The sequence below is a fragment of the Filicampus tigris genome, chromosome 8 (genome assembly GCF_054856515.1).
Source record: "Filicampus tigris isolate MCC_2025a chromosome 8, RoL_Ftig_1.0, whole genome shotgun sequence".
Taxonomy (NCBI): Eukaryota; Metazoa; Chordata; class Actinopteri; order Syngnathiformes; family Syngnathidae; genus Filicampus; species Filicampus tigris.
The window spans coordinates 1,781,770-1,800,048 of record NC_141224.1 but is presented as its reverse complement, the minus strand read 5'-3'; the positions used below and the strand labels follow the sequence as shown (position 1 = coordinate 1,800,048).

The following is an 18,279-nucleotide window of genomic DNA, read 5'->3' as shown; positions in this document are numbered from 1 at the left end:
TGTCGTTGCATCACGCGGCTGGACTCGTTCCTTTCACACGCAATCAAAGTATCGGTAAAGAGTTTCAACGTTGGGTTTGAAAGTGAGGGTTAGTGTTTCAAAGTTGTTTTTCAAAGAGGGTATTAGGGTTTTCAATTAGGGATAGGGTTTCAAAATAGAGTTTTAAATTAGGGATAGGGTTTCAAAATAGAGTTTAAATTAGGGATAGGGTTTCAAAATAGGGTTAGGGTTTCAAAGTCGGGTTCGGGTTTCAAAGTCCGGTTAGGGTTCAAAAGTAGGGTTAGGGTTTCAAAGTAGGGTTAGGGTTTCAACGTAGGGTTCAAAAGTAGGGTTAGGGTTTCAAAGTCGGGTTAGGGTTTCAACGTAGGGTTCAAAAGTAGGTTTAGGGTTTCAAAGTAGGGTATAAAACAGGGGTTAGGGTTTCAAAGTAGGGTTTAAAACTATGGTTAGGGTTCAAAAGTAGGGTTAGGGTTTCAAAGTTGGGTTAGGTTTTCAAAGTTGGGTTCAGGTTTCAAAGTTGGGTTAAGGTTTCAAAGTAGGGTTAGGGTTTCAAAGTAGGGTTAGGGTTTCAAAGTAGGCTTAGGGCTTCAACGTTGGGTTTTAAGGTAAGGTAAAGGTTTCAAATTAGAGTTTTAAAGTAGAGGTAGGGTTTCAAAATAGGGTGTTAAACTATGGTTAGGGTTTCAAAGTAGGGTTTCAAACTAGGGTTAGGGTTTCAAATCAGGGTTTCAAACTAGGGTTACAGTTTCAAAGTAGGGTTTAAAACTATGGTTAGGGTTTCAAAGTAGGGTTTAAAACTATGGTTAGGGTTTCAAAGTAGGGTTTAAAAGTAGGGTTAGGGTTTCAAAGTAGGGTTCAAAAGTAGGGTTAGGGTTTCAAAGTAGGGTTTAAAACTGGGGTTAGGGTTTAAAACTATGGTTAGGGTTTCAAAGTAGGGTTCAAAAGTAGGGTTAGGGTTTCAAAGTCGGGGTAGGGTTTCAAAGTAGGGTTTCAAACTAGGGTTAGGGTTTCAAAGCAGGGTTTCGAACTAGGGTTACAGTTTTAAAGTGGGGTTCAAAAGTAGGGTTAGGGTTTCAAAGTAGGGTTCAAAAGTAGGGTTAGGGTTTCAAAGTAGAGTTCAAAAGTAGGGTTAGGGTTTCAAAGTAGGGTTATGGTTTCAAAGTAGGGTTTAAAACTGGGGTTAGGGTTTCAAAGTAGGGTTTAAAACTGGGGTTAGGGTTTCAAAGTAGGGTTTAAAACTATGGTTAGGGTTACAAAGTAGGGTTACGGTTTCAAAGTAGGGTTCGAAAGTAGGGTTAGGGCTTCAAAGTCGGGTTAGGGTTTCAAAGCAGGGTTTCGAACTAGGGTTACAGTTTTAAAGTGGGGTTCAAAAGTAGGGTTAGGGTTTCAAAGTAGGGTTCAAAAGTAGGGTTAGGGTTTCAAAGTCGGGGTAGGGTTTCAAAGTAGGGTTTCAAACTAGGGTTAGGGTTTCAAAGTAGAGTTCAAAAGTAGGGTTAGGGTTTCAAAGTAGGGTTGGGGTTTCAAAGTAGGGTTTCAAACTAGGGTTAGGGTTTCAAAGCAGGGTTTCGAACTAGGGTTACAGTTTTAAAGTGGGGTTCAAAAGTAGGGTTGGGGTTTCAAAGTAGGGTTCAAAAGTAGGGTTAGGGTTTCAAAGCAGGGTTTCGAACTAGGGTTACAGTTTTAAAGTGGGGTTCAAAAGTAGGGTTAGGGTTTCAAAGTAGACTTCAAAAGTAGGGTTAGGGTTTCAAAGTAGGGTTAGGGTTTCAAAGTAGGGTTTAAAACTGGGGTTAGGGTTTCAAAGTAGGGTTTAAAACTGGGGTTAGGGTTTCAAAGTAGGGTTTAAAACTATGGTTAGGGTTACAAAGTAGGGTTAGGGTATCAAAGTAGGGTTCGAAAGTAGGGTTAGGGTTTCAAACTAGGGTTAGGGTTTCAAAGCAGGGTTTCGAACTAGGGTTACAGTTTTAAAGTGGGGTTCAAAAGTAGGGTTAGGGTTTCAAAGTAGGGTTAGGGTTTCAAAGTCGGGGTAGGGTTTCAAACTAGGGTTAGAGTTTCAAAGCAGGGTTTCGAACTAGGGTTACAGTTTTAAAGTGGGGTTCAAAAGTAGGGTTAGGGTTTCAAAGTAGGGTTCAAAAGTAGGGTTAGGGTTTCAAAGTCGGGGTAGGGTTTCAAACTAGGGTTACAGTTTCAAAGCAGGGTTTCGAACTAGGGTTACAGTTTTAAAGTGGGGTTCAAAAGTAGGGTTAGGGTTTCAAAGTAGGGTTCAAAAGTAGGGTTAGGGTTTCAAAGTCGGGGTAGGGTTTCAAAGTAGGGTTTCAAACTAGGGTTAGGGTTTCAAAGCAGGGTTTCGAACTAGGGTTACAGTTTCAAAGTAGGGTTCAAAAGTAGGGTTAGGGTTTCAAAGTCAAGGTAGGGTTTCAAAGTAGGGTTTCAAACTAGGGTTAGGGTTTCAAAGCAGGGTTTCGAACTAGGGTTACAGTTTTAAAGTGGGGTTCAAAAATAGGGTTAGGGTTTCAAAGTAGGGTTCAAAAGTAGGGTTAGGGTTTCAAAGTCGGGGTAGGGTTTCAAAGTAGGGTTTCAAACTAGGGTTAGGGTTTCAAAGCAGGGTTTCGAACTAGGGTTACAGTTTTAAAGTGGGGTTCAAAAGTAGGGTTAGGGTTTCAAAGTAGGGTTCAAAAGTAGGGTTAGGGTTTCAAAGCAGGGTTTCGAACTAGGGTTACAGTTTTAAAGTGGGGTTCAAAAGTAGGGTTAGGGTTTCAAAGTAGGGTTAGGGTTTCAAAGTAGGGTTTAAAACGGGTTAGGGTTTCAAAGTAGGGTTTAAAACTGGGGTTAGGGTTTAAAACTATGGTTAGGGTTTCAAAGTAGGGTTCAAAAGTAGGGTTAGGGTTTCAAAGTAGGGTTAGGGTTTCAAAGTAGGGTTTAAAACGGGTTAGGGTTTCAAAGTAGGGTTTAAAACTGGGGTTAGGGTTTAAAACTATGGTTAGGGTTTCAAAGTAGGGTTCAAAAGTAGGGTTAGGGTTTCAAAGTCGGGGTAGGGTTTCAAACTAGGGTTAGGGTTTCAAAGCAGGGTTTCGAACTAGGGTTACAGTTTTAAAGTGGGGTTCAAAAGTAGGGTTAGGGTTTCAAAGTAGGGTTCAAAAGTAGGGTTAGGGTTTCAAAGTCGGGGTAGGGTTTCAAAGTAGGGTTTCAAACTAGGGTTAGGGTTTCAAAGCAGGGTTTCGAACTAGGGTTACAGTTTTAAAGTGGGGTTCAAAAGTAGGGTTGGGGTTTCAAAGTAGGGTTCAAAAGTAGGGTTAGGGTTTCAAAGCAGGGTTTCGAACTAGGGTTACAGTTTTAAAGTGGGGTTCAAAAGTAGGGTTAGGGTTTCAAAGTAGAGTTCAAAAGTAGGGTTAGGGTTTCAAAGTAGGGTTATGGTTTCAAAGTAGGGTTTAAAACTGGGGTTAGGGTTTCAAAGTAGGGTTTAAAACTGGGGTTAGGGTTTCAAAGTAGGGTTTAAAACTATGGTTAGGGTTACAAAGTAGGGTTAGGGTTTCAAAGTAGGGTTCGAAAGTAGGGTTAGGGCTTCAAAGTCGGGTTAGGGTTTCAAAGTAGGGTTTCAAACTAGGGTTAGGGTTTCAAAGCAGGGTTTCGAACTAGGGTTACAGTTTTAAAGTGGGGTTCAAAAGTAGGATTAGGGTTCAAAAGTCGGGGTAGGGTTTCAAACTAGGGTTACAGTTTCAAAGCAGGGTTTCGAACTAGGGTTACAGTTTTAAAGTGGGGTTCAAAAGTAGGGTTAGGGTTTCAAAGTAGGGTTCAAAAGTAGGGTTAGGGTTTCAAAGTCGGGGTAGGGTTTCAAAGTAGGGTTTCAAACTAGGGTTAGGGTTTCAAAGCAGGGTTTCGAACTAGGGTTACAGTTTTAAAGTGGGGTTCAAAAGTAGGGTTAGGGTTTCAAAGTAGGGTTCAAAAGTAGGGTTAGGGTTTCAAAGCAGGGTTTCGAACTAGGGTTACAGTTTTAAAGTGGGGTTCAAAAGTAGGGTTAGGGTTTCAAAGTAGGGTTAGGGTTTCAAAGTCGGGGTAGGGTTTCAAACTAGGGTTAGAGTTTCAAAGCAGGGTTTCGAACTAGGGTTACAGTTTTAAAGTGGGGGTTCAAAAGTAGGGTTAGGGTTTCAAAGTAGGGTTCAAAAGTAGGGTTAGTGTTTCAAAGTCGGGGTAGGGTTTCAAAGTAGGGTTTCAAACTAGGGTGAGGTTTCAAAGCAGGGTTTCGAACTAGGGTTACAGTTTTAAAGTGGGGTTCAAAAGTAGGGTTAGGGTTTCAAAGTAGGGTTCAAAAGTAGGGTTAGGGTTTCAAAGTCGGGGTAGGGTTTCAAAGTAGGGTTTCAAACTAGGGTTAGGGTTTCAAAGCAGGGTTTCGAACTAGGGTTACAGTTTTAAAGTGGGGTTCAAAAGTAGGGTTAGGGTTTCAAAGTAGGGTTCAAAAGTAGGGTTAGGGTTTCAAAGCAGGGTTTCGAACTAGGGTTACAGTTTTAAAGTGGGGTTCAAAAGTAGGGTTAGGGTTTCAAAGTAGGGTTCAAAAGTAGGGTTAGGGTTTCAAAGTCGGGGTAGGGTTTCAAAGTAGGGTTTCAAACTAGGGTTAGGGTTTCAAAGCAGGGTTTCGAACTAGGGTTACAGTTTTAAAGTGGGGTTCAAAAGTAGGGTTAGGGTTTCAAAGTAGGGTTTAAAACTGGGGTTAGGGTTTCAAAGTAGGGTTTAAAACTGGGGTTAGGGTTTCAAAGTAGGGTTTAAAACTATGGTTAGGGTTACAAAGTTGGGTTAGGGTTTCAAAGTAGGGTTCGAAAGTAGGGTTAGGGCTTCAAAGTCGGGTTAGGGTTTCAAAGTAGGGTTTCAAACTAGGGTTAGGGTTTCAAAGCAGGGTTTCGAACTAGGGTTACAGTTTTAAAGTGGGGTTCAAAAGTAGGATTAGGGTTCAAAAGTAGGGTTAGGGTTTCAAAGTCGGGGTAGGGTTTCAAACTAGGGTTACAGTTTCAAAGCAGGGTTTCGAACTAGGGTTACAGTTTTAAAGTGGGGTTCAAAAGTAGGGTTAGGGTTTCAAAGTAGGGTTCAAAAGTAGGGTTAGGGTTTCAAAGTCGGGGTAGGGTTTCAAAGTAGGGTTTCAAACTAGGGTTAGGGTTTCAAAGCAGGGTTTCGAACTAGGGTTACAGTTTTAAAGTGGGGTTCAAAAGTAGGATTAGGGTTTCAAAGTAGGGTTCAAAAGTAGGGTTAGGGTTTCAAAGCAGGGTTTCGAACTAGGGTTACAGTTTTAAAGTGGGGTTCAAAAGTAGGGTTAGGGTTTCAAAGTAGAGTTCAAAAGTAGGGTTAGGGTTTCAAAGTAGGGTTAGGGTTTAAAACTGGGGTTAGGGTTTCAAAGTAGGGTTTAAAACTATGGTTAGGGTTACAAAGTAGGGTTAGGGTTTCAAAGTAGGGTTCGAAAGTAGGGTTAGGGCTTCAAAGTCGGGTTAGGGTTTCAAAGTAGGGTTTCAAACTAGGGTTAGGGTTTCAAAGCAGGGTTTCGAACTAGGGTTACAGTTTTAAAGTGGGGTTCAAAAGTAGGATTAGGGTTCAAAAGTAGGGTTAGGGTTTCAAAGTCGGGGTAGGGTTTCAAAGTAGGGTTTCAAACTAGGGTTAGGGTTTCAAAGCAGGGTTTCGAACTAGGGTTAGTTTTAAAGTGGGGTTCAAAAGTAGGGTTAGGGTTTCAAAGTAGGGGTCAAAAGTAGGGTTAGGGCTTCAAAGTTGGGTTAGGGTTTCAAAGTAGGGTTTCAAACTAGGGTTAGGGTTTCAAAGCAGGGTTTCGAACTAGGGTTAGTTTTAAAGTGGGGTTCAAAAGTAGGGTTAGGGTTTCAAAGTAGGGGTCAAAAGTAGGGTTAGGGCTTCAAAGTTGGGTTAGGGTTTCAAAGTAGGGTTTCAAACTAGGGTTAGGGTTTCAAAGCAGGGTTTCGAACTAGGGTTACAGTTTTAAAGTGGGGTTCAAAAGTAGGATTAGGGTTTCAAAGTAGGGTTCAAAAGTAGGGTTAGGGTTTCAGAGTCGGGGTAGGGTTTCAAACTAGGGTTAGGGTTTCAAATCAGGGTTTCAAACTAGGGTTACAGTTTCAAAGTAGGGTTTAAAACTATGGTTAGGGTTTCAAAGTAGGGTTCAAAAGTAGGGTTAGGGTTTCAAAGTAGGGTTTCAAACTAGTGTTAGGGTTTCAAAGCAGGGTTTCAAAGTTGGGTTACAGTTTCAAAGTAGGGTTTAAAACTGGGGTTAGGGTTTCAAAGTAGGGTTTAAAACTAGGGTTAGGGTTTCAAAGTAGGGTTCAAAAGTAGGGTTAGGGTTTCAAAGTAGGGTTCAAAAGTAGGGTTAGGGTTTCAAAGTCGGGTTGGGGTGTTAAACTATGGTTAGGGTTTCAAAGTAGGGTTTGAAAACTAGGGTTAGGGTTTCAAATCAGGGTTTCAAACTAGGGTTACAGTTTCAAAGTAGGGTTTAAAACTCTGGTTAGGGTTTCAAAGTAGGGTTCAAAAGTGGGGTTAGGGTTTCAAAGTCGGGTTAGGGTTTCAAAGTAGGCTGAGGGCTTCAACGTTGGGTTTTAAAATAAGGTAAAGGTTTCAAATTAGAGTTTTAAAGTAGAGGTAGGGTTTCAAAATAGGGTGTTAAACTATGGTTAGGGTTTCAAATCAGGGTTTCAAACTAGGGTTAGGGATTCAAAGTAGGGTTTAAAACTGGGGTTAGGGTTTCAAAGTAGGGTTTAAAACTATGGTTAGGGTTTCAAAGTAGGGTTCAAAAGTAGGGTTAGGGTTTCAAAGTAGGGTTCAAAAGTAGGGTTAGGGTTTCAAAGTAGGGTTCAAAAGTAGGGTTAGGGTTTCAAAGTAGGGTTCGAAAGTAAGGTTAGGGTTTCAAAGTTGTTTTTTAAAGTAGGGTTAGGTTCCAAAGTAGAATTAGGGTTTTAAAGTACAGTTACGGTTCCAAAGTAGGACTAGGGTTTTAAACTACAGTTTTGTTTGTGTCCAACTTTCATTTTGAGCTTTACACAGGCTGCAGTCACTTATTAGGTACAACTCACTGCTCTACCTTCTAGTGACGTCTTGTCAGCCGAGTTCCCCCAGGGAGTGGAAAAAAAAAAGTTTGTAGTAAAAGTATTGGGACACCTACGAGGAGTAAAATGTGGAGTTTAGCGCACCTATTGGACGTGAAGGTGAGCAAACAAGGTGTTTATTCAAATTGCGACACCTTTAGAAGTCAAAGTGAAGGTTGGACTTAAGTTTTCACAGCAAAAAGGTTTTTGGGGCAGTAGTCTTAACTTACCGTATTCAAGGTATCAGCAACTGCAAGGAGGCTACATTTAAGACCTCTTTTCTCTAACCATGACTAGAATTACTTTGTGAAGATTTTTCAAACTAGACTGTCCAACAGTGCAACATTTTTCTTTATTAAACACACGCGACACCTTCACTATGTTTGCTGCCAGCGTCCATCTTAGTGGGATAAATCAACAAGGACGAAAGGATTCTAAAATGAATGAGGAGGAGTTCATCTTCATCTCCGTTTCATTCAAGATGAATGCACAAAAAAACAAAAACAAAAAACAGTATTGTCTCCATCAGAGTCAATCCAAACGTTGTGGTGGTGCTTCCTCACAGTCCTTTGACCACCACGGCCTTCGGGGAAAAGTTGTCCGTGTTTTTGGCGTCGCTGCGTTGGCGTCGCAGGTTGAGGAAGCTGAAGCGAGCCTCCAGGTTGAAGCTCCTCTTGGTGGCGGCCACGCCGCCGCCGCCGCCGCCGCCGCCGCCGCCGCCGCCGCCGCCGCCGCCGCCGCCGCCGTTCTGGTTGGTGTTGTTGTTGTTGACCACGGCCGGCCCGTTGTCCAACGTCACTTCGGCGCCTTCCGCTCGCTCGCCTGCGACGCAACATGTCGTGGTTAGCACCCGCCGTCACTCATGCGGACCGCAAACGGCACAAACGCAAAGACACAATTTGTCCTTGATGAGGAGGTCACTAAAGCGCTAACTGCTCCACTTTAGTGTAGAAATCAACGGTTTATGTTGCCATGGGACACATCCAAGTAGCATTTCTCTCAGCCGTTAGATGAGTATTGTGTTGTTGAAGGAATGGGACACTTGCAGGAGGTTTATGAAATTTGGGCAATGTCAAGTATTGGAACACATGGGAAGTGGAGAAAATGTGGAGTTCAAACTCAAATATTTTGGACACATAAAAAGTTTGGGCTAACCTATTAGGACGCCTACAGGGAGTTCAAAGTTAAAAAACAACAACAACAAAAAACAACTTTTGTATAGAAGTATTGGCACAACAAGAAAATTCAGCTTGGTCCAAAAAATTGGGACACCCACCAAAAGTGAAAAGTGATTTTTTGTATTGGGAGTGAAGAAAAATATTTTTGGACAAACGTACTGGGACACTTGGAATTTGGACAAACATCAGGGAGAAAAATCGAGTCTGTACAAAAGTATTAAGACAAGAGAGTGGACCAAAACCAAAGAGCAAAAGCTTCTTGCTCCATCCACTGGTCACTCACCTCTCTCCATGTCACACTCGGGCGACGACGCCCCGCTGCACTCGCTGCGAGGGCCCAACACGGGCGAGATGAGGCCGAAGTCCGACAGGGAGGCGGAGCTGGGCAGCTCCAGGCTGCAGGGCCTGGAGGGAGGCGAGGAGGAGGCGCAGGATGGAGTCGGCGACGGGCAGGAGGAGGCGCAGGAGGAGGAGAAGGAACACGGCGACTGCAGCTCCTGAGGGCTGCTAGGCGAAGAAGACCCCAGACTGCACGTGGAACGCGTCTCAGAGTTCTCCTCGGACGCCGCGCTGCCGCCGTTGCACGCGTCGTCGTCGAAGCACACCGACATCACTGTGGCCGTTGATGCAAGGAGGAGAAGAGAGCGGAATGGGTGGATGAGGGCAAGAAAAGATGGATGGAAAAAGTAAGGAAGAGAAATTCAGTAGAAGAGGAGGGAGCAAGGAAAACAGTGGGAGTGGAGGATGAGGGAAGGAAACCAGGAAGAATTGTCAGGTTGTCATTTTTCCCAGCTACACTTAAACGCACCTTAACGAGCTCGATAAAATGGCTGACTGCACGGCTGTTCTTTGGACAAGATGGTGAAATGATTTTTTTTTTTTTGCCGCCACCCGAATGGCGTGCAAAGATAAAGGCCACCCAACATTCCACTAAATGACCCTCAATTCGCACAAATTCCCGTGGAACGTTTCCAATTTGCAATATTTTCCAACTTAATTTACCCGAAATGTGCTGAACATGTTTCAGTGACGTCTTATTCGTCTTACAGGAAATGCCATCGGAATCCATCTTGACGCCAGACGATTGGTCCCCGCCTTGGCCGTCGCCCTCTGCGCCCACGCCGCGCCCACGCGGGCCCATGACGGCGCTGCGCCGCCGCTCGTGGATCTCGTCCGAGATGGCCTCCAGGTTGCCGAGGGCCGCCTTGTACTCGGCCTTGGCCCGCGACAGCTTGGCCTGACGCTCGTCCACCGTCGTCTTCAGGTTCTGCGCGGGCGGGGGGAAAAAAACAGCCTCAACATCCCAGTTGGACGGTCGGTTTGGAATGAAATGAAGGCGAGCCTGTCGCGTACCTCCAGTTGCAGGTAGAACTTGGCCTTCATCTCAAAGTAGGGCCTGTGGAAAAGGACGAGACATCAAAGCAGGAAAGTACAGAGGTCGGTCGGGGTTGACCTCCCTTTTCTCGTAGTCCATTAATGTGATGAAAGTTGACAGAACGAAAAAAATCAATGAACAAAATATAAGTTCAAAAAATAATGAAAAAAGCCAAATGTTTAAAGAAAAACAAGGAGGAAGGATGAGTGAAAATAGAAAAAAAACGAAAGAATGAAGGTAAAAATAGAAGCGATGAGTTGGAAAAGAAAAAGGGAAGACACCAGGGGATGGAGGCAAAGACGGACAGGAGGGAAAAAAAAGCTACGTTTTCCTTTATCCCAGCAGCACTTGAACGCACCTTCACTGGGAACACTGAATGTGAATCCCAGGAAAATGAAATTAAAAGTAAGAGCAATGCCACTGATTTAAGATGAACACAAATCTGAAGACTGACAAAAAAAAACCCGTTGTTTTATTGTGAGTATTGTTTACTTTGACTTGCTGATGGTGCGTTTGAGTTTCTTCTCCAACTGCTTCATGCGACCGATGGCCGCCGAATGCTTGGCCGCCGTCTCCTTGTGCGCCACCTCGCTGCGGGCCTTCTCGTGCTCCGCCTCCATCACCTGCGAGAGCCAATCGCAGCTCATCGGCACATTGCCCCCAACGCAACACAATCCAGTCGCGGAGGCCAAAGCGGCGCGAATGCCGACCCGCTGCGTGGCGTGGTTGAGCATCTCCTGCCAGGCCGAGTCAAACTGGCGGCGCTCCTCCTCCAGGAGGCGCTGCTCAGCCAGCGAGATGGTCTCTTTGGCGGCGCGAAGGACCTCCGACGCTCTCTGGAAGTCCTGCGTGGCTTTCTGGGCCTCCAGCTGGGCCTGAAGGGCGCACCGGAGACATTTTTCACGCCAGATAACTGACTGCTTCTTAAAAGTATTTATGAAGGCCGCTTTGATCATCCTGCAGAACTGGAGTCCACATGAACAAGATACCAAATTGAAATCTATTCTTGAATCACTTGCACAGCAGCCAAAACGCTGACATCATCACATGCTCCAGGGAACTCAATTAGCATGGCCGGTTAGCGTTAGCGTGAGTCCAATAACGGCCGCCTTGTTGTTGTTCAGCTGAAATGTATTTTAGGTCACTTCACATGATTTAACACAAGCTTGAAGGTGATTGGTTATATTACGAGAAGGTGTGCACACATGTGCAACCCAATTCTCTCAGTTGTTTATTTTCACTTCCTCTCTTAGGATTTTCTTGGTTTTGAGTATGCAGGTTATAGGTCACAATTTGGGCTTTTTTTTGTTTTTAATAAATATATTCCCAAAACCTGGCATTCAGACACGGGGTTGAGACAGTAAACTGCTGACTGTACTCTTGCATGGAAATTGTGTAAGGCCGATTGTGATCATTCACGTGATGAACCCCCCCAAAAAAACAACAAAAAGGTCACGTAGAATAACAAAAGAAGGAAGTGGGATGCGTGAAAGCAGCTAGCTGAACAGAAGAAACCCTGGGAACTTTCACTCCATTATCGCGCTGACCCAAATGAGGGAAATTATTGAGCAAGACTTCTTTTCAAATGTTTTGTGAAAACAAGAAAAAGACAACAAACAAGTAGTGTCCAGTTGCCTCGATTCAACCTTTGGGGATTATTACAACGACCTGGATGACTGACAATCTACATCAAGGAAAAACATTCGCAAGCATATTGGAATTTTTTTTTTTTTTTATTGCCATCGTGACAGCAAGATGGAAATGACCTACGCAGTTATGCTATTAGGCTCATATTATTAGACAAGACGGATACAAATAAAATGGCGAAAATATTCAACATTAATAAAAAAGGTCAGAACTTGACCAAACGTCTTATCAATTTCCTCCATCCATCCATCATGGGCGGCGGGCGTGCGGGAGCCCATCCCAGCCGTCTTCGGGCAGTAGGCGGGCAACACCCCGAATTGGTTGCCAGCCAATCACACAGAGACAAACAAACAACCACACTCACAATCACACCTAGCACAGGGAGGCCGGAGCCGGGATCGAACCCACGACCTCTGAACTGTGAGGCGGACGTGCTAACCAGTCCGCCGCCGTGCCGCCCTTATCAATTTCCTGAACAAAATCAATTTCCAAAACAAAATTCAGAATTTTATCTTCCAGCTGGAATTGAGGTCAAACGGGTTCGGGCGTCTCCCGCCCGCCCGGGGCGGCGACGGCAGTGCCACCTGCCATCATCTCCATACGCAAGCCCTCGTTTCTTATCGCGCCGACAGTGACTGAAGACGGCAGAGCGGGAAGAAATCGAAGGCCACGCATCGCAATATCGTTTGTCACTGGAACGGAGACAAGGAGCCTCAGTGCTGCGGCAAAGATATTTTTATCTGACGCAAACAGCATCAGGGAGTCGTGCCAATTGTGTCAAGGCTCATTTGCGTGACGCCATGTGGATGATCAAAGGCGCAAAACAAAAAAACAACATGGGATTTTTAGCCAAACAACACGCGCAAAAGCGCAAAAAAAACAAAACACTTTGAGACCACAAGGACTTTACTGTCGTGGTGACTTTTACTGGACACGCAACAAATGTCTACGACTTCTGGAGGGTCAGCGAGTGGCGACACTCTCTGCCGGGACGCCGTTCATGTTGACGTGCTGAACAACGGGACTATTTCTCGTACCTGAACGCAGCTTTGATGACGGGAGGCAACATCCTCATTTAACACCCCCCCCCCCCCCCCCCCCCCCAAATAAAAAAGCTAGTCATCATCCTTGTTAAACAGTTCAAGTTCAACGTTATTACCCAGCACTTTTCAAAGACTTTGGTCTCAAAGTACTTTGGCAAGGGCAGCTGGTGGCAAACCATAAAATGTCAAGAGGTGGAACAAAAAAAAACAAGACGTGGAATAGGACAATTAAACAGGTGATAAAATTGTAGCGCAATCATGCAGTTACTTGTCATATCTGGTTAGATGAAAAAAAAGAGGAAAAAAAAAAAAAAGGTCTCTCTATGTTTCTGTTAGCCTGTCATTGGCATTTAGCAACGCATGTTAGCATTAAGCGAGAGGACTTCAAGCCAATGATATTATGCGGTTTTGTCGAAGATTTTTGCACTTAAATACACTGTACAATGTTTTGTTCTTTGGCGTCAGATTCAAATCGTAAATTTAAAGCGGGTTTTGTAGCACGTCGCGGACTACACGTTTGTCATTCCAGAGCTGCTTCAGTTCATGTGCCTCCACGCTTGCCGTACCGTCGTCGTGTGGCGCCGCGGGCTGAAGAACGTACGCTACAGTCGGCCACATCCAGTCCAGCTGTCGTTCGGGACTTTTGATACAGGAGTGACGAATAAATGGCTTGAGGCAAGGACAACCCCCCCCCCCCCCGACAAGGCACCGTGGTACTTCTGTACTACAGTGTAACCTTTTTACACTATTTCCACAATACCACAAGACACAAATTGCGAGAAAATGGAAGTAACTATCGTGGTCTTTCCAGTTTGAACTAACTTCTGCATTTCGCAAGAATGAGGTCAAAAACGCGAGCGTGTTGATTCAAAGAAGAACAAAAAGGAATACATAAGGCAAGAACCGACCTGTCGGGCCAGACGGCGAGCCTCCCAATACGGCTTGGACTCGTCCACCGTCTTCCTGATCTTGTTGAGAAGCTCGTCCAACTTGACGGTGGCCTCCACCAGCACCGAGCGGAACCTCTGCCGGGCATCCTGACAAAAGCAGACCGGTTACTTCGGTGCTTCTCAAAGTGTGGCACGGTAGGACTAGTGGCACAAGGGCTCCCTCTAGTGCTATGCAAGAGAATCACTGACAAAACAATGTTCTCATTGTGTGTATGTAAAAATGGCTTAAACTTTTTATTTTTAAGTCAGTACAGTAAATTTGTTCAGTACAGTTCAGTTAATGTAAGTACAATATTTAGTCTTTTGTAGTAAATATGCAATGCATATGAATTGAATCTTTATTCATGATGCGATCTTATCATGGTAAATGCGAGTGGAGCATCCCAACATGGGCCGGGGCCAGAGATTGTCTTTTGCTGACTTCACCCAAGACATCATCAGGTAATAAAAGCCACAAGTCAGACTTTGACCTCTTTTATGATGTCACTGACCTACAAGCATATAAACACAAGACGTGGCACAAATTGCTCACACCTTGAGCGAATAGAGGGATTTCTTAATGTTCACACACAAAAATGTCTCCCCCCGCACCAAAAAGTAATTTCATGTTGCAAAAGACCGATGAAAGCAAGGCAACATTTTTCATTCAAATATGCGGGTTCTCTAAAATTCAAACACGGATCTATATGATCATGATCAAAACTGAGCATTCCAATTTTGTTCACCGACAAATGGCTAAAAAAAAAAAAAAAAAAAAAAGCTTTTCAAAAGGAGTGGCTGTTATTTTGTTTTTTGTGTAAAAATACATTTTACATTTATTAGTACTATACTGTAAATAAATACCCTTTTTGGTGAACCCGATACAGTGTGTAATTCTGCTTAATTTGTCATTTTCAAGAGACATTATTGTGCATATAGATTGAAAAAGACTTTTAATGTTGCAAGAATGATCTAGTATGAAGGTAAATTCATTCTAATTAAAAAATGCAGGCATAGATGTGTGGAATCATTGTGGAAATTGTCCTGGTTCTGAAAAGGGACTTCTCATTTACAAAGCATGTGGAGCACTTGATGAGGCTTGCTTGACGCGAGTGTGAGGACGCGACACGTCCATGCGAGTGCTAGAAATATCCGCTGTTCGCGGCCAGCTCACTAACCTCCAGCGCCGTCTCACATCGGTTGATGTCGTCCGATGACTGGTTGAGTCGCTCCAGCTCGCCCTGCGAGACATGACAAGAGGGCAACATGTCATACCGCAATTTTTCTACCTTCATAATAAGAATAATACAATGCTCCCGCCTTATATCGCAGTTCATTGTTAGCACACGTGTTATAGCGCAGATTTTTAACACAACAGTTAAGAATTACTTGAAGGTTTTCCAGTCCCTTCAATTTGTACCGGTAAATGGATTCGTTCTGTTTCTATCACGGGAAGGGTGAATACTGAACGACGACGAAGTGTGTTACACTGTGAATGATTTTTTTCGGATCACATTTGTCCGTTGCTGATGGTGACGCTAGCATTAAATGTCAATTATTGAGACAGAAAGATGCAACTAGCAGGTGTGTTAGCAGTTCCCGTTTCGGCGACCACAAAGAGGAAGTTTTTCTTGACGTCTACATTTCTTTACAGAACTACATTGGAAACATGTTTTTTTTTTTTTTTTTTTTTTTTTTGCTGTGACCCATATGTATTAAGAGATCTGTTTGTATTATGCCGACAAATGTATATATTGAGGTACAAAGTTAAACACTTGTTTTTGTCTTTAAGAAAATTGGTCAAATTTTTCCTTGGTCAATTATGATTTTGTTAGGGTAAAATACTTGATCATATCGTGGCTGTCCTGTGAAAAACACTTATCTCCAATTTTGGAAACTTTAATTTGCACTTCACTTCTGTAACGCGGAAACATGATTCAGGTAAAAATAAGAAAATGAAAAAAGGTGAAGATAAGTGTTTTTCACATGACAGCGACAATATTTTAATTGAATTGCATATTTTCTAAATAACGCCTGATATGTTGTTAATTATTCATTTTTACGAGAACATATACTGCGGACCCCATCACGCTGTCACCCATCTTAGTTCTTGCTTTCCTGGCTGCTCGCGAACGCTTGTCGCTAAGATAACTTGCTCTGCACAATATCTCTGGGCAGCAGCGACGACCTACGCGCTGCGGACCCTCTCCTCTAAGTAACCAATCATCACCTGCGTGGCAGCAAATAAGATAAGATTTCTAACAAGTAGCGCTACCACAAAAGGTGGACGAAGCTTAACCCTAATTGGAATCAAACATTTCTTCGTTAAAAGGAGAGGGTGTAATGGGACTAAATTCTAAACACAATTTTTATACGGAGACAATATAAGGAACATTTGTGACGAAATTTTGAATTCAGTATTGATTCATTGCCAATGATAGGGGTGGCAAAACATTTGTGAAAGGCGGCTTTTGCCACCCCTCGCAAAATTGTAAAACCGCCCATGCTATTAAACATACGTGCGTGACGGCAAGATGTAAGTCTTGCTTTATTGAATCGTTTTTAAAACCTTGAAAAAGGACTGCCTCATCATAAAACCTCTTGAGTGTCCTTGCATTAGTAAAGTAATAGCTTTGAAAGGTTTTTTGATGGTGTGATATAATTTTCCGTTATGTTTGGAAATGTTACTGTTACAAAGTGAATATTGCACTGAAATTTGATTTGAAGAAAACCCGTCGAAATCACAATATCTGACAGAAATATCACAATTCAATCTTTGCCTAAAATCGTTCATCCCTATTCTTAATTATATACAATAACCCCAAACGTTTCACAAAACGCTGACAAATATTCAGTACATGCTTCCTGAATCCTGGAAATCCGAGGAAAAAAATTATCGTCATCCCCTCAATAGTCAGTTGTTAAGATATATTGGCATTCAATCGTTAACAACTGGTTCATTGTAAACATTCATTCAAGAACATTTTTTATTGTAAGTCTATACATTTAATTGAACCACAGTTTGAGAACCACTGCATTAAATAAGTGAAAAATGTTGTCGTGTAATGTCACATCAAGTATCGTTTTACTGACACACGAAGTGTTTTTTTTTTTTTCTCCATTCGGTCGACAGCTGTCCTATTGTCACATAAAAGATACAAAATGGATGACAATCATGTGTGCAAAAAGCTTTAAGGCGTCGTTAGTCACGCCGGAAGACAATTGCCAAAACACTCGCCGTCTTCGGCTTGGAGTGGAGCGTGTGTTTACCTGGATGCGTGGGTCCACATCTTCATCCTCGTAGTCCGCCTCGTCGTCACCGCGATGGGGCTCCATTGTTCGAAACCCGACCAAGAGCCGGCCGACAACTACGTCGCGAAATGGTCAACAAGCCGACCTGACAAAACACATCCCACTGGGCTCGTTTGTTTGTTTGTAACCGAACACAACGGAACCGAGGGGAAGCCAAGCGGGCCTGGACTATGTTCGTCTCTTGCTCCGCTCTACTTGCTCGCCCGATGCTTTTCAGCGGAGCTAAACGAAACGTAAGTAAGTGACTCCTCTTCTTTTGTGAGCTTGTTGACCCGCCTCTTCCGCTACGCTTGATTTGACAGCTCATTAGTGCCATCAACCTGATGACTACTTCCGGTAACGCCCCCTCATTTGCGTATAGACCACCATGATCACGTTGATTGGATCCTGAACTAGATACAATTAAAAATAATACTTCCAGATATTCAGTAATTTATTTTTAGGCTTTGTTTTTTTTTTTTTTTTTTTTTTTTAAACATTTTTAAACATTTTTTGTTTGTCATAGTATTTTTTTCTGTTTTATGGAATCGTTTTTTTAACTATCATTTTTTCAGTTCTTTGTTTTTTTTGGGCTTTAAGTCAATGTAAGCATTTAACAACATTTTGATTATGGTTCACTTCTGTTGAATAGTGTTTAATTAAACACCATACCTAAACAATAGCACTTTTGGGGAACAAACAGCAGCTCGTACCTAATGAAGTGACCAGTTGGAATTCTGCTTTCCAGGTCATTTTCACGGACCTGTTGATTAGTGGCAAAATATAATAGTTAAGATAATAAATGACAATGAAAACAATAAATACAGGCTCCAAATGAGCTAGTGTTCATATTTCTTTGCTCTTTTTCAAACCAGTGTGGAATGGTGCTTCATGTACTGTTCCCAAGTCATTCAAATTTTGTATTTTTTAGTTTGTATTTCTCTTCTTTGTGTTCTTGAACCTTGTGATGTGATCACTTCGCACACACACACAACCGGATAACGGCTTCCTATCAGGAGCACAGTGTGACTGTCGCTGTTCTTTTGACCTGGTCAAAATGTGCCATCTCTCTCTCACACAGAGACGCATACAATGCATATTTCTTATTCTAGAAATGAAACAGATGGCACTTTGTCATGGCACAGCTGCACATTGAGGGCATCTCATTCAATTAGAAGCAGGACTCAGAAATGTGGAACACGCGTAGAGGCATTAGCATCACTTCTATACCGCCTCCATTGGCAGCCATTAGTGCTTGTTAAAGAGCCGGATCCAATTTTGTCTGATGGACTGAGACGCTTTGGTGTTTGCAAATCGCATTTCGTACACTCCTTATGTACGCCAGCAAGCCGTTTCAGCGCACTCGTGGAACGAACTAATAGAATGACTGTTTATTAGTAACCTTTTTCCACGAAAAGCGTCCCCTTTGGCTTACTAGCCCACAATTAAAACTTACTAGTGAACTAGTATGCTGCACTAGTAACAATACTAGGCCCAACTAACAAGCATGTGTCATGCACTAGTAGCCTCCTGGACCCTACTAGTAGCATTAAAATGCCCTCTAGTAGTTACAAGTAATGTGCTAGCTAGTTGTTATTCTAGTAAACCAGAGTTGTCCCAACTAGTCTGCAGAACCGTCACACAAAAGTGAAAAGTAAGACACTGGTAAGATACAGTTGGTCTACTAGCGTGCGATAGTCTTTCTACTAGTGCACTGAATTGTCTTCTACTAGTGAGAGTGAGAGCATACTGGAGGCT

The 18,279-nt window shown here is 43.1% G+C and overlaps 1 protein-coding gene across 2 annotated transcripts; it reads right to left on the bottom strand.

The window, feature by feature from the left end:
• Positions 1–7,391: 7,391 nt before the first annotated feature.
• sh3bp5b (SH3-domain binding protein 5b (BTK-associated)) lies at positions 7,392–16,839 on the bottom strand. 2 transcript variants are annotated; one of them, XM_086039115.1, is made up of 10 exons: positions 16,501–16,839; positions 14,409–14,471; positions 13,210–13,338; positions 10,322–10,486; positions 10,104–10,234; positions 9,590–9,632; positions 9,239–9,503; positions 8,520–8,849; positions 7,805–7,880; positions 7,392–7,762 (listed from the first exon to the last, which is right to left on the bottom strand). In XM_086039115.1, exons 1-10 carry the CDS (start codon positions 16,564–16,566, stop codon positions 7,618–7,620), a joined length of 1,413 nt encoding a protein of 470 aa, XP_085895241.1. In that variant the 5' UTR covers positions 16,567–16,839; the 3' UTR covers positions 7,392–7,617. The 2 variants fall into 2 exon arrangements, with proteins under 2 accessions (XP_085895241.1, XP_085895242.1); XM_086039116.1 differs by having other exon boundaries at positions 7,392–7,880; positions 9,284–9,503; positions 16,501–16,837.
• Positions 16,840–18,279: the final 1,440 nt, after the last annotated feature.